The following is a 13596-nucleotide window of genomic DNA, read 5'->3' as shown; positions in this document are numbered from 1 at the left end:
GATTAGATTATGAGTTTCCAAATATTCTGCTATTACTTCCTTAATAATTGAGCTGCAGATAAATGTGTTGTATTTAGACTTCCAGAAGGCATTCGTCAAGGTACTTCACAAAAGATTAAATCATAGGAGCCCTCAGTGTTGGAAGTAGTATGTTAGCATAATTAGGGAAACAGAAAGCGAATTACGTGGTTCTTTTCCAGGTTGGTGACCTGTGACCAGTGGGGTTCCACAGGGATCAGTGTAGGGACCACAACTGTTTGCAATATATATTAATGACTTGGACGAAGGAAGTGAATGTACTGTCTCTGAATGTACTGTCGCCAGTTTTGGAGACAACTCGAAATTAGGTGGAAAGGCAGGTTGTGAGAGGGATACAAACAGTTTGCAGAGAGATATTGATGGCGTAAATAAGTGGACAAAAAATTGACAAGTGGAGTGTAATATGGGAGACTATGAAGTTGTTCATTTTAGAAGAACAGACTATTTTGTAAATGGAGAAAAAACTGTCAAAAGCTGAAACACAAATGCACTTTGGTGTAATTCTGCATGGAACAGAGAAAGCTAGCACCCAGATGCAGCAGGTAATCAGGAAGGCTAATGAAATATTGACCCTTATTTCAAAAGGATTAAAGTATGAGTGTAGGGAAGTCTTATTGTAACTGCACAAGGTACTGGTGAGACCATATATGGAGTAGTGTGAGCAGTTTTGGTAACCTTATTTAAGGAAAGATATTCCATTGAAAGCTGTTCAGGTAAGGTTCACTTGGATGATCTGAGGTATGGAGGGATTGTCTTATGAGCAAAGTCTTAACAGGCTGAGATTCTACTCATTGGAGTTTATAAGAATGAGAGGTGATCTTATTGACAATATATAGGATTAACACCGAACTTGATCAGGTAAATGCTGAGAGGATATTTTCCTCATCAGAGAGTCCAAGATGAGCGGGTATAGTTTCATAATAAAGGGGAGCCAATGTAAGACTGAGACACAGAGGAATTTATTCTTCTAGAGAACTGAGAGTCTTTGGAACTTCTTGCCACAGTGGATACATCATCCTTGTTTTTACTTAAGGCTGAGATGGATAGATTCTTGATCAATAGGTGAATTAGGGGATATGGAGAAAGGGCACCAACATGGCTGTGAGGAATATTGAATGGTTGAACAGGTTGAGGGTAGTAGAATGACCTCCTGCTCTTCTTATTTCTTAAAGTCTATCTACAGTCTGACCTGAACATTTTATTTCTTTATTTTTCTAATTTATTCCTATGATCTGTAATGCTGGACCTTTTATTTCTTTATTTTTCTTTTGCTTTTCCCCTAAACATTTTGTATTAAAGAATCTGTACCAAGGTACCTTTGTACTAAGATGGTGTCATAAGTAGCGACTTGTAAACTTTTCACTGTACTCAGTTGAGTACATGTGACAATAAAGTTAATTCTAAGTCTTTAACTAACGTGTGTAGGAGTGTAAACCCCTGACCGGGGACAAAGGAGGCAGACACGATACAGCCATGAGGCAGACTTTAATTCAAGAAAGAACTGGTTACTGCAGGGAGAGCGCCAAAGAATTTTCCCCGAATCTGGCTTTGACTTAATCGGCAGTTCAAATTGGAAGAAAGATCAATGACACACTTTGATTTTCAGCATTTTTATACATTTTGTGTTACAATAATCACATACAGCATGATCACTGCGTCCTCCCCCCTTATTCAATACACCCAATCCCGTGAAACATCTAATCAATGATGGGCAGTACCAGGTTCCCATGATCTCATGGTGTTTAACAAACATTATAATCATCAGGCCTTGGGATCTTTCTATGCATCCTATTAATTCAAATTCCAAAGTTGCTGCTTACACACCTTTGGGTCTGCCCCAGACTTGCTTATCTCTAAGGACTGCTTGAATTCTGTTATTCATTGTATTCCATGAACTATGTCTATCAACTTCTATATTCCTCTTATATTTTCCGCTATCCCAATGATATATTATATATATATATAAAACATAAGAGACAGTCGGTTTCAACTAACTGCTATAAGGTTCGTAATATTAATTTCCCATTATAAAGTTAGTTGTACTTTTTAACTAAAAGTTGCAAACAATCTATTTTGTTCAGAACATGCCAGGCATCTTTTTAGAGTTCAGTGTTTCCCGAGACTCACTTTCACATATAGGTTTAAATGTTTTTCCCCTAATGCTTCCATTATACTTTGGTTATATGTATCTATATTAATCTATCTCTATGATTATCTGAAGAATCTTGAACTAGAACCTATTTCTTAGTATTGTGAATAACTTCAAAAAACAAATTATTATTGTAAAATAACTTTAGCTGTTGTTTTCATAGCTGCTTAATGAGTTAGGCTGACTGGTTCATAGACTGAGATTTACACCCCTTGTATGAACTAGTACTGTTCACCTAATGGGGACATCATCTTTTCATTAATGAGGTGTGAATCAATCACTTGTCGTGTTTAACAAGCTTGTGTCTATCCTTACATATCCTCTTGTCAATCTGACTTGGGAGGTTCCTGTAGGACCTCCCATCTACCTTGGAATAGTCCTGTTCAAGGGATGTTTCACTGAAAGGCCAAAGCAGCTTGTTTAATTCTGCTTATCCCTTTTTAGCCATTTTGTCTCTTAATCCTGGAGCAGGCTGTTTCATTCTCTTTAAACCTTATAGACCATTTTGTGTCTTTCAAACATGGGCAGCCTTGCAACATTATTATGTCCTCTTCACAACATACTTTTTAATATAGCTTTGTCTCATCTATACGTTGAGCTACTAGGTCTTTCTTCCCTCATCTTAGCCCTTGTTATGAATTGTAAAAAGCTGAGTGCCCAAGATAGAGAAGTGCAGAACCCCATTTAGTACAACCTGTCAATCAGAAAAGATGTGTTCATATACAGTTTGTTTTCTGACAGTCAGCCAACTTTCTATCTCCCCTATACCTCCCATTTGTGCAATAAACCTCTATGTTTCTACTTGTCAAATAACTTTCAGAAACCCAAGTATAATACGTCTGCAATACTTGGGGGTATTGTCCTTTATCCATAGCTCATGTTACTCCTTCAAAGAACTCCCTTAAATTGCTTAAATATGATTTCCCTTTCACAAAACCAAGTTAAGTCTTCTCAATTATGTTGAGATTTCCTAAGCGTTTTCTAAGTTATAACTTCCTTAATGATGAATTCTAGCATCTTACCCACAACAAACACTAAGGTAAGTGAATTATGTTTTCTTGCTTCTGTTTCTCAAACTTCTTGAGTAGAGGGGCTATTTCTGTTATTTTCCAGTCTCATGGAACCATTCCAGTATCTAGCAGGCTTTGGAAAATTAATGCCAATAAATCTGTGATCTCAGTCACCAAACATTTAACGATTCTAGGATGAAGTCCATCAGGATCTGAGAGTTTATCAGCCCAGACCTTCATCAGTTTACTCAGTACCATTTCCTTTGTGATTGTAATTTTACTACATTCCTCTCTCCTTACCACCTCCTGAAATGAGGCTGCTTTTGGAATGTTTTTTTGTAGCCTCTATTGTGAGGACAGAAGCAAAATAGTTATTCATCTCATCTGCAATTTCCTTGTCATGGACTATTAAACTCCCATTCTTACTGTCAAGAAAACTAACATTTGCTTTACTTCCATGTTTCAGTTTTAAATAGCTGTCAAAACCTGCTGTCCAGTTTACATTTTGAGATAGTTTCCTTTCTTTCTCCTGAAGAATCTTAAAGCGTTTTTTTCGTTGTTCTGAACATTCTATCTAATCACCTGGCCTGCTGCTCAATTATGTGTCTTTTTCTATTTTTTTCTTTATTTAACCACAAATGGTAGGATCTCCATTTTGATTATTTTATTATAAAAAGGATATTCTTATTGAATTTTCTGAGATTTCCCCTCAAACACTAGCTATTGTGTTTCAATTGATCTCTCTCCTAGCCGAGTTATCTTCACTTCAGCTAGTTCATATTTCCTGCCTACGTGGTTGCCCTTATTTAAGTTTATAATATTAGTCTAAAATGAACACTCCTCCCTTTCAAAATGAGTACAGAATTTGTGATATTATGGTTGCTGCTAACTAGGGGGTGTCTTTATTTGGAGATCATTGATTAATCCTGCCATATTATAACATTAGGTTTAGTATATCCTTCTACAAAAACAGAATCTGCTGGCAAAACTCAACAGGTCTGCCAGCGTCTGCAAGGTGAAAGCAGAGTTAATTTTATTAATCTGGTGCCTTTGCATCAGAACTGTTAGCTAGAAAAAAGTGATATTTATGCTGAAGATGAGGTTGTGGGAATGCTGTGGGGGAGAGGGGAGCAAATGGATGAAGATGAAGCTCAGAGAAGGAGAGAGACAATAGATAGATAGAGAGAGAGAGACAGAGATGGGGATATGAAAAGGGGAAGCCAACAAAGGATTACTGATAGTAGGTCTGGACAGAAAAGAAGCTGAACAAATGATAATAAAAGCTGACAGTAAGAGAGAATGGAGTGGTTGTGCTGAAAGCAGCCAATGTCATGACAGACCAGGCTGTGGGGATGGGTAAAAATCATCCAGCTCTAAAGTTATCAAACTCCATGTTCAATTCTAGAGGCTACAGGATCCCTAAGTGGAAAATGAGAGACTGTTCTTTGGGTCTCCTATTGTAGAGGATCAACCAATCTATTTGACCAGTCCTCATTTTACTCATTATACCTTTTTGGTAATTTTCTCGGTTTCAATTTGTTCTATCTGAAGATGATGTGTAATGTGGAGCCTTTGGCTGGACAACGTTACTTCAAGAGATGTGGTTCTGTTGGGGCACTGGGTATGGAACCACCATCTACATAAACTGCCTTAGCATGGCCTTGGTTAAGCCTATGGAAATTCTTCATGAGGATGCTCCTCACCTTTGGAGATAACATTTTCACATCAATTCTCTGTCCTTGGTTCCTTATAAGTTCCCCAAATTGGAATATACTGAACTAGGAAGTGTGGGAGGAGAGGGTTTTTAGAGTGAAGGAGTGAGGGCAATGACAGTACAAGAATGCCACAGCTAATCTTCATGGCTCTTAAAAGTTTTCATTAAGTGGGATCTTTGTTTTCAACTGTCTTATTATGTGCTACTTTAAATACAGCCCTGTAAAGTGAATATTTGTTACAGTGAAGTGTTTTGCACAATGACCCAATGAATAGTCTTTGAGAAACTAGAATTTCTCCCAAAATAGACCAGTGACTTTCACTTACCAAAAATCCTGTCCCAAATGATAAGAGTTCCAGCATAATTCTTGTCGATGCAGTAATGGTTCCGTCCTAAAGGAATGGGTTTGTAGAAACACACAAGTTATTTTAACAATTAGGCGTGTGAAGTGACATGTGAAGTGTGCGACTCAGTTATACAAGCTAAGCAAATACTAACAATTAAAATACAAGGTCAAGATTAGAGTGGTGCTGGAAAGGCACAGCAGGTCAGGTAGCATCTGAGAAGCAGGAAAATTGGCCTTTCGGGCAGGAGCCCTTCATGAGGATGCAAAATAAATTAAAATACAAGGTCATGCCACAAACAATTTAACCATGGATTCTTTCCAATTGATATTCAACTTGCAACTATATTTATACAAATGTGCACGATCTTCTAAATCAATTGCAGTGGCAGTTAGAGGCAATGAGTTTACAAGAGCAAGGGGACGTCTTGGATGACAGTTTCAGGAAGGTGGAGATACTGCAGATCCAGTCAAGTAGATGACTGACCGCTAAGAATGAAAGGTGGCCAGGTAGTGCAGGAGTCTCCTGTGACAATCCCCATTTCAAACTGGTATGCCATTTTGGATACTGTAGCAGCGGGATGGCCTCTCAGGGGAAAATAGCACTGATTGTCAAGCTTCTGGTACGGTGACTGACTCGACTGGTATGTCAGGTTCCAAGTAAACGATTGCAATAGGTGACTCTCTAGTCTGGGGCACATACAGACATTTCTGCACCGTCAGCGAGACAATTGGTGGCTGGCTGTGTGAGGCAGCAGTGCTAACCACTGAGCCACCATGCCACCCAACCAATTGATTATTTTATCAGTAGGCAAGGTAAGAACTGTGATTGCTCAGAGACTGAGCTGTATTATTCAGTAATGGAGCTAGTTTTCACAAGCTTTCCGAAAAGATATCTTGAAGAAAGAAAAACCTCACATCGTTGAGACCAATGGCCCTTCTAAACGTGTACACACTGATCACTGTCAGTTTGCAATAGTGGCATTGAATTCCAGTTCCAAAATTTGTTAGTTCCAAAGAAAGTTAGAGGGAATGCTGGTTGAGACACTGCCAAAAGCTGGTAGAAAGTGTGAAGCCAAACAACGTCTGTAATGGTTGCAGCTTCCAGAGGTAAAGCCCACAGAAAGCAAGGGCATTATGTGGATGTGTGATCTGTTACTCACACTACAACACTTTACTGTGTTCTCAGATCTTTGCAAGTCAGGTGGTGTGAAAGGACACTCGGCTCACCTGAGCAAGAAAACGGATTCCAGAGGCTAGAACGCAAAGTGGTTAAAGAGAAAGTGTGTTGGCAGAAACCACATAGTGTACCCCAGAGAACAGCATCAGTGAAAGCACATACACAAAGTTAGCAGCAAGACAGTCCAAGGTGAGGCACCAAATTAGAAGAATCTTAAACCAAAAGGCGATTAGGCTTTCCACATTGTCCACACAATGTGCCGCATTTACAAAGTCAAATAGTTAATTTCTTTTGCCACTGCTAGTGTCACTTGCCCAAAGAAAACAAGCAAACACTGGCTCAAAACCAATGTCAACACAGAAACTAGCATAAACATCCTACCAGTCAGAGTCCTGAAGGAGTTGTATCTAAACTGTTGGAAGTCCCGTGTTGATTTTGGTCTTAAGCCTGCCTTTGCTAATTTTCTTTGGCTATATGATAGCAATAGTGCCAAAATCTTTAACTGTTTGAGTTGCCCACGTGGACAGCAAACTCTGAGCACATGGGCTTTGATGTGATTCATGACAGAATCAGACAAGAAGTCTGCAGAGACCTATCTGATATTGGGAGCATTTTTGCTGCATTTTTTATACTTTTGCCTATTGAGTTTCTTACAATGAGTTGTCAATTAAAGGGACTTATAACTGGTTAAACACCTTATTAACACCAGCACCCACCTCATTAATATTCAGTATCCTATGTTATCCTCATCACTGAAGCCTGACATCACCAAAGATCCTCAGACAGCACCTTCCAAACCCATGGCAACTTCCATCGAGAAGGACAAAGGCAGCAGATACTGGGAATACCACCACCTACAAGTTCCCCTCCAAGCCTACTGATGTTAGCTCTCTACTGGCAGCAACCAACATGCCGCTACCATCCACAACACCAACGCCCCCCCCCCCCCCCCCCCCCACCCCCCAGACTGCTCAGCACTAAACAGAGTATCAAGGCTTGATGCTTGGACATCAGCCCCACGCACTCTTTGACCATGGACATTGGCACTTGATACTTGCTAACTCCTCTTGACCATCACTGAACCTGTCCAATCCACTTGTAGGAAATAAAAAGAGTTGTATTGCAGGGTGCACCAGGAGCTAACATTGAAAAACTACTGCAAGCTTGCACAGACAAACAGACACCTAGCTCATGGATTTGACAAGGCTGCATCACAAGGTTGCACACTTGGTCTCTGAGCATTTGTTTGCTTAGTGGTTACTGCATAATCATATCCTCCATGCCTTGCCTTGCCAATTATTGCAGTCAATAAACCAGGCAGCTTCATTTTGATACTAAGCCATTCTCAATGAAGGGAACATGCATCTTGCTGTATAATCGTGTACTATATCACTCTGTATGTGGAAGACAATCACAAACCAATGGAAATAATTTGACACAAGCTAGTGACAGGCACACAACATGGATTACAAGGACTTCTGGTAAATGGACATGGGCACATCTTCAATGGCTACTACAACCTGATCTCAAATGATAATTTCAGACACACAGATTACCAAATCCAAAACAGGAATGCAGAAATTCCATTATACAATGTAGGCTTTGAGGAAGGTGTGCTCAAGGTCAATTGATGAGTTTTCATTAACCCAGATGCAACCAATTTTTGGAAGAAATGATGAATGATCCATGACTGAAGAAACTGTAAAATAGTATAGTAGAAAGATGGCCTGATATGACTCAAGAGGTTCCAAACACACTCACAACATTTTGATCAACAGAGATGAACTAGCTATCTTTAGAGGTGCAATGTTTATAGGGAAAAAAGTACTCGAGCACAAACCTCTTTGACATGACATATCACACAGCGACATTAGGAACACATAGGCACAGAGCAAACTAGTGGAGAAAGTGAGGGCTGCGGATGCTGGAGATCAGAGCTGAAAATGTGTTGCTGTAAAAGCGCAGCAGGTCAGGCAGCATCCAAGGAACAGGAGAATCGACGTTTCGGACATAAGCCCTTCTTCAAGAATGAGGAAAGTGTGTCCAGCAGGCTAAGATAAAAGGTAGGGAGGAGGGACTTGGGGGAGGGGCTTTGGAAATGCGATAGGTGGAGGGAGGTCAAGGTGAGGGTGATAGGCCGGAGTGGGGTGGGGGCGGAGAGGTCAGGAAGAAGATTGCAGGTTAGGAAGGCGGTGTTGAGTTCGAGGAATTTGAAATGCAAAACTTGTGCCCACACCTCCCTCCCTACTTCCCTCCAAGGCCCCAAGGGACACTTCCATATCCACCACAAATTCACCTGCACCTCCGCACACATCATCTATTGCATCCGCTGCACCCGATGTGGCCTCCTCTATATTGGGGAGACAGGCCGCCTATTTACGGAACGTTTCAGAGAACACCTCTGGGACACTCGGACCAACCAACCCAACCACCCCGTAGCCCAACACTTTAACTCCCCCTCCCACTCCACCAACGACATGCAGGTCCTTGGACTCCTCCATCGCCAGACCATGGCAACACGACGGTTGGAGGAAGAGCGCCTCATCTTCTGCCTAGGAACCCTCAAACCACAAGGGATGAACTCAGATTTCTCCAGTTTCCTCATTTCCCCTCCCCCCACCTTGTCTCAGTCAAATCCCTCGAACTCAGCACCGCCTTCCTAACCTGCAATTTTCTTCCTGACCTCTCCGCCCCCACCCCACTCCGGCCTATCACCCTCACCTTGACCTCCCTCCACCTATCGCATTTCCAAAGCCCCTTCCCCAAGTCCCTCCTCCCTACCTTTTATCTTAGCCTGCTGGACACACTTTCCTCATTCCTGAAGAAGGGCTTATGCCCGAAAAGTCGATTCTCCTGTTCCTTGGATGCTGCCTGACCTGCTGCACTTTTCCAGCAACACATTTTCAGCACAGAGCAAACTAGTGCCTAACATGGAATAATATGTATTGTTCAAATATCAAAAATGACATTGAACAAATAGTGAGAATGTGCAAAGGAAGTCAGAGTCACCAAAAACATTAACACAAGTAACTCAACACCCTTAATATTCCATCATTTCCTTGGTTCAAATTTGTACCATTTATTGACCATATATGGTGATGATTTTCTTCTCATCACTGAGTACTTTTCTACATTTCCACTTGTCAGACAGTTGAAGGATACTTCATTAAGTACAATATTCAGTCTCATCATGATCATTTCAGGGATCATGGCCAGGTCAGACAACAGGGAACAACACACTGGCAGGTCTTTCATGTAAGTGTGTGTCAATTGGAGCATAAACCATATGATAACATCATGACATTATCACAGATCCAAAGCTCTCACCAAGCAAATGATTCACATTATTAAAGCGCTAATCATGAGTTACAGGGTAACAAAACAGGAACTGCATATTTCTATGCCACTCTTAAGAGCGAAAGCTCTGGATATGAGCTTAGCGTCATCAGCTCAGATCTTATTTGAAAGGTAAGCTTTGACTGCTTGTCCAATTTTTCAGAGATACAAGACAAACTTCTTGAAAAACAAGGAGAATGAAAATAGTACAGGACAGGCATGGAGGTAGAAAACTGCCGAATGTGCACATGGGACAGAAATGTAGAATCATCCATCCTACCCAGAGAACCTGGTTACCAGCAGAACTAGCCAGAAAGTACAGTATGAAGTTACAACATCTAACTGACCAACATTGAGTAGGAATAGAAACTAACACCAGGCACTTTAGAGTAGTCCAGTTGTGTGTACAACACAGGGTAGTTGCACTGAAAGTGGAAGTGTAGAAGACTATCAATGACAATATTCAATACAAAAAACAGACAAGATACTGCACCTACAAGTCAAGAACACCAAATTTAAAAATCCAGAAGTCAGGACGGTTATACCATCAAGAGACCTGGAAGGAATGTCAAACCTCCTAAACCTTCAACAAAATAAGACATTTCAGTTCTTAAATTCTTCACTTCTTATTCCTGTGAATAAAGATTTTTGCAACTACCCTAATGTACATTTACTTTCATTCTTAACACACCTGACTTTATCACTGGAGAAAGAGATAGTTGTGGTAACATTTTAAGAATTGAGCATGGTAATGGGCCATCAACCAGAATGTAACTAGCAACCACTGTCATTCCAAGTTGTACATTGTAAATGGAAGTGTGTGTAGCTGTGTGTCACTGTAATTAATCTGTCTGCTGGGCAACCCGATGTTTAAGGAAACTGAACCTAAGTTATTTACCAGTCCTACTTTATTTAAGTACACTACACCAGGCATCAATCCACCTATTCCGTGTTTAGTAGTTAATGCTATCTAACAGCCTTTTACCCTGTATTTGCCAATTTTCCTACTTCAGCGTCCTCAACAAGTATTGAGATTGTGCTTGGACACAGTGAACTGAATTGCCTCAACCTCCTGCTTCTATGCAATGATGAATTTGTGCATTGATGCAGCTCCCATGGGAGTATTGTGTGCTTTGCTGGGTGTTCGATTACACAAAGGACATCAGCATTACAGTGTATGCACAATGAAAGTTACTAGCATGGTGTCAGGGTTGAGAAAATAATATTTATAAAGATAAACTTGAGGAAGCTTTTTAGAAATACTCAAAATCTGAGCAGCTTTAGTCAATATAAATAAGGAGAACATAGATGCACTGAGGAGTATTGCTTACTAAAGGGGACATGTTTACAGTAATTATGAGAAGAAGCAAAGGTGGAGGGGGAAATGAGAATTTCTTTTAATACAATGAGCTATGGTTCGGAATGTACTGTTCATGAAAGTGCAAGGAGATTCAACCATGCCTTTTAAAAACAACTGGATCAACAATTTAAGGGGAAGTCAATTGCAGGACTATAGGGAAACAGCCAGGGAATGGGACTAATTGAATAGGTATTTCAAGAGTTTGTATCGGTATGATGAGCCAAATACTTTCCTTCTGTGCACTAGGTTTCTTTATCCAATGGAGTGCAATAAGCTGACAGTGAATTTGTTTTGAGTTTCATGAAATTATGTGGATTTTATAGTAAACAGGTAAAGGTTGTTTCCCCTGATTAGGGGTCAGCAACAAGGGAATCCTCAATTTAAAATTGTTATTCAGAGAGGAAAAACCTCAGACAGTGACTTACTGGAGCATGGAGTGTTTTGGCACAGGAAGGCGAAAGCCATTACTATTTTTCAGGGTAAATTGGATTACGACTGAAAGAGAAGTTACAGGACTGTGCACAGAAATGAAGTCAGTAAGATTAGATTAGTATTGCTCATGCAAAATGCATTCATTGATACATCGAGATGAATTGTTTGCTTCTATATTGGAAACATTACTGTTTAAATGCATAATGCTCCACATATTGATTCTGAAATATCATGGTACACTTCTAAATACCTAGAAATCAACATGTCAGCAGAGTGCAGTCCAAGTCCATGTCCACACTGATATAAATCGATTTGTGAAATCTTGAACTAGGCAGTTCGATGTAACGTGTTTGGATTTTCTGCCAGCTAGATTATGCTATCCACGGGAGGGAGGAGACTGAATAATAAAATGTCTGGAGTTTGCAAGAAAGCAACGATTGAAGCAAGGTTTATCAGCCCCCTGGGATCAGGTAATGCAAATTGGATCATAGTTTGTTTCTCTTTTAAATTTCAACAATTGTGAAAACCATCTTCAGTATATACTTTTGTGACAGTGTCGAAAATCCAAACATTTGTCGTTCTTTGCCCCTTGGGACACCGTCATGGCTACCTCCAAGTTTCATCTTACATGCACAAAAAGCAGTGGGAAAGCTACAGCAGATCGCAGCTTTCATTTTTCACCTTGGTCTTGGAGGAGGAAGCCTCCCTCCAAAAACCCATTGCTATCAAAGTCCCACAGACTGTGAGAGAGTCGAGGCTACACCACAACCACCCATTTCTACTTACACGAAATACAGATACTGGGGGACTGTGGGGGCTGGTGGGCGGGGGGCTGTTTCCTAAATAGCTCACACATTTTTAAAAATTCCTCCCCACTGAGGTAATGATTCTGACTTTCATCACTTCACCCCATCCCCATTCAGCTATGACCCACCCCTCTCTCCACTGCTACTCCTTTCTGTTCAGTTTTTCACATCTGGTCTCCATCCACCTTATTTTTGCAGAATCATAGAATCCCTACAATGTGGAAGCAGGCCATTTGGCCCACTGAGTCCACACCAACCCTCTGTAGAGCAGCCCACCCAGACCCACTCCCCCTACCCTATCCCTGTAATCCTGCATCTACCATGGCTAATCCACCTAACCTGCATGTCCCCTGCCACTATGGACAATTTAGCATGGCTAATCTACTTAACCTGCACTTATTTGCATTGTGGGTGGAAACCGGAGCACCAGGAGGAATCCCACACAGTCACTTGAAGCTGGAATCGAAGTCCGGTCCCTGACGCTGTGAGGCATCAGTGCTAACGACAGTGCCACCCTGTGCGTATCCCTGGCAAGACCAACATTAATCCTTAAATGAACTTTTACTGAGGGCAGTTAAGAATCAACCACATTGTTGCTGTCCTGGAGTCACATGTAGGTCAGATGGGTTCAAAACAGCAGATTTCCCTCCCCGTAAGTTATTCATGAACCAGGCTGATGCTTCATAATCATGTGACTAATTTTATATTTCTGATTTATTCATTGAATATAAATTCCATGAGGTGCTACAGTCGAACTTACATCCGTGTCCACAGAGTTTCAGCAGGAACTTCTCAATCTCCAGGCCAATGGCAATACCATTACCATAGAATAAATCAGGAGATGGCAGCATAAATAGGAAATATATTTCCAAAAGGACTGTGCATTAATCATTCCTATTGATAACACAAAGGACGTACATATCTGCAACAGGTAGATTGATGATCGTGAGATCAAATAGTTATTTTCCCCTCTTGTGAGTTCCCTTATCACTTGTCGTAGACCCAATCTAGCAGCTATGTACTTAAGGTTCAGCCAACTCAGTCAAACATGGAGCTCCTGAGCCACTTTTGGTCATAGACACTGAAGCTCTGCATCTAGAGTACGTTCTGCACCTTTGCCTCCCTCTGCGTTATCTCTAAGTGGTGTTTAACATGGGGGTACACTGATATGTCAACTGAGGGAGATGGGCAGTAGGTGGTAATCAGCTGGAAGTTTCCATGCCCATG

General features: G+C 40.9%; 1 protein-coding gene across 3 annotated transcripts in view; it reads right to left on the bottom strand.

Moving 5' to 3' along the window:
- Positions 1 to 13596, bottom strand: part of agmo (alkylglycerol monooxygenase) — a 367646-nt gene that overhangs the window by 124655 nt on the left and 229395 nt on the right. For all 3 annotated transcript variants that reach the window (XM_087987110.1, XM_043689829.2, XM_043689826.2), the window contains exon 7: positions 5239 to 5304. In XM_087987110.1, the coding sequence (XP_087843236.1) occupies positions 5239 to 5304 (66 nt within the window). The remainder of the gene's footprint in view (positions 1 to 5238; positions 5305 to 13596) is intronic.

Source organism: Chiloscyllium plagiosum, unplaced genomic scaffold (genome assembly GCF_037043375.1).
Source record: "Chiloscyllium plagiosum isolate Xiang-an unplaced genomic scaffold, Cpla_swu_hap1 HiC_scaffold_5, whole genome shotgun sequence".
NCBI lineage: Eukaryota > Metazoa > Chordata > Chondrichthyes > Orectolobiformes > Hemiscylliidae > Chiloscyllium > Chiloscyllium plagiosum.
Note: the sequence above shows the minus strand (reverse complement) of the source record. Positions and strands in the feature narration are given on the sequence as shown.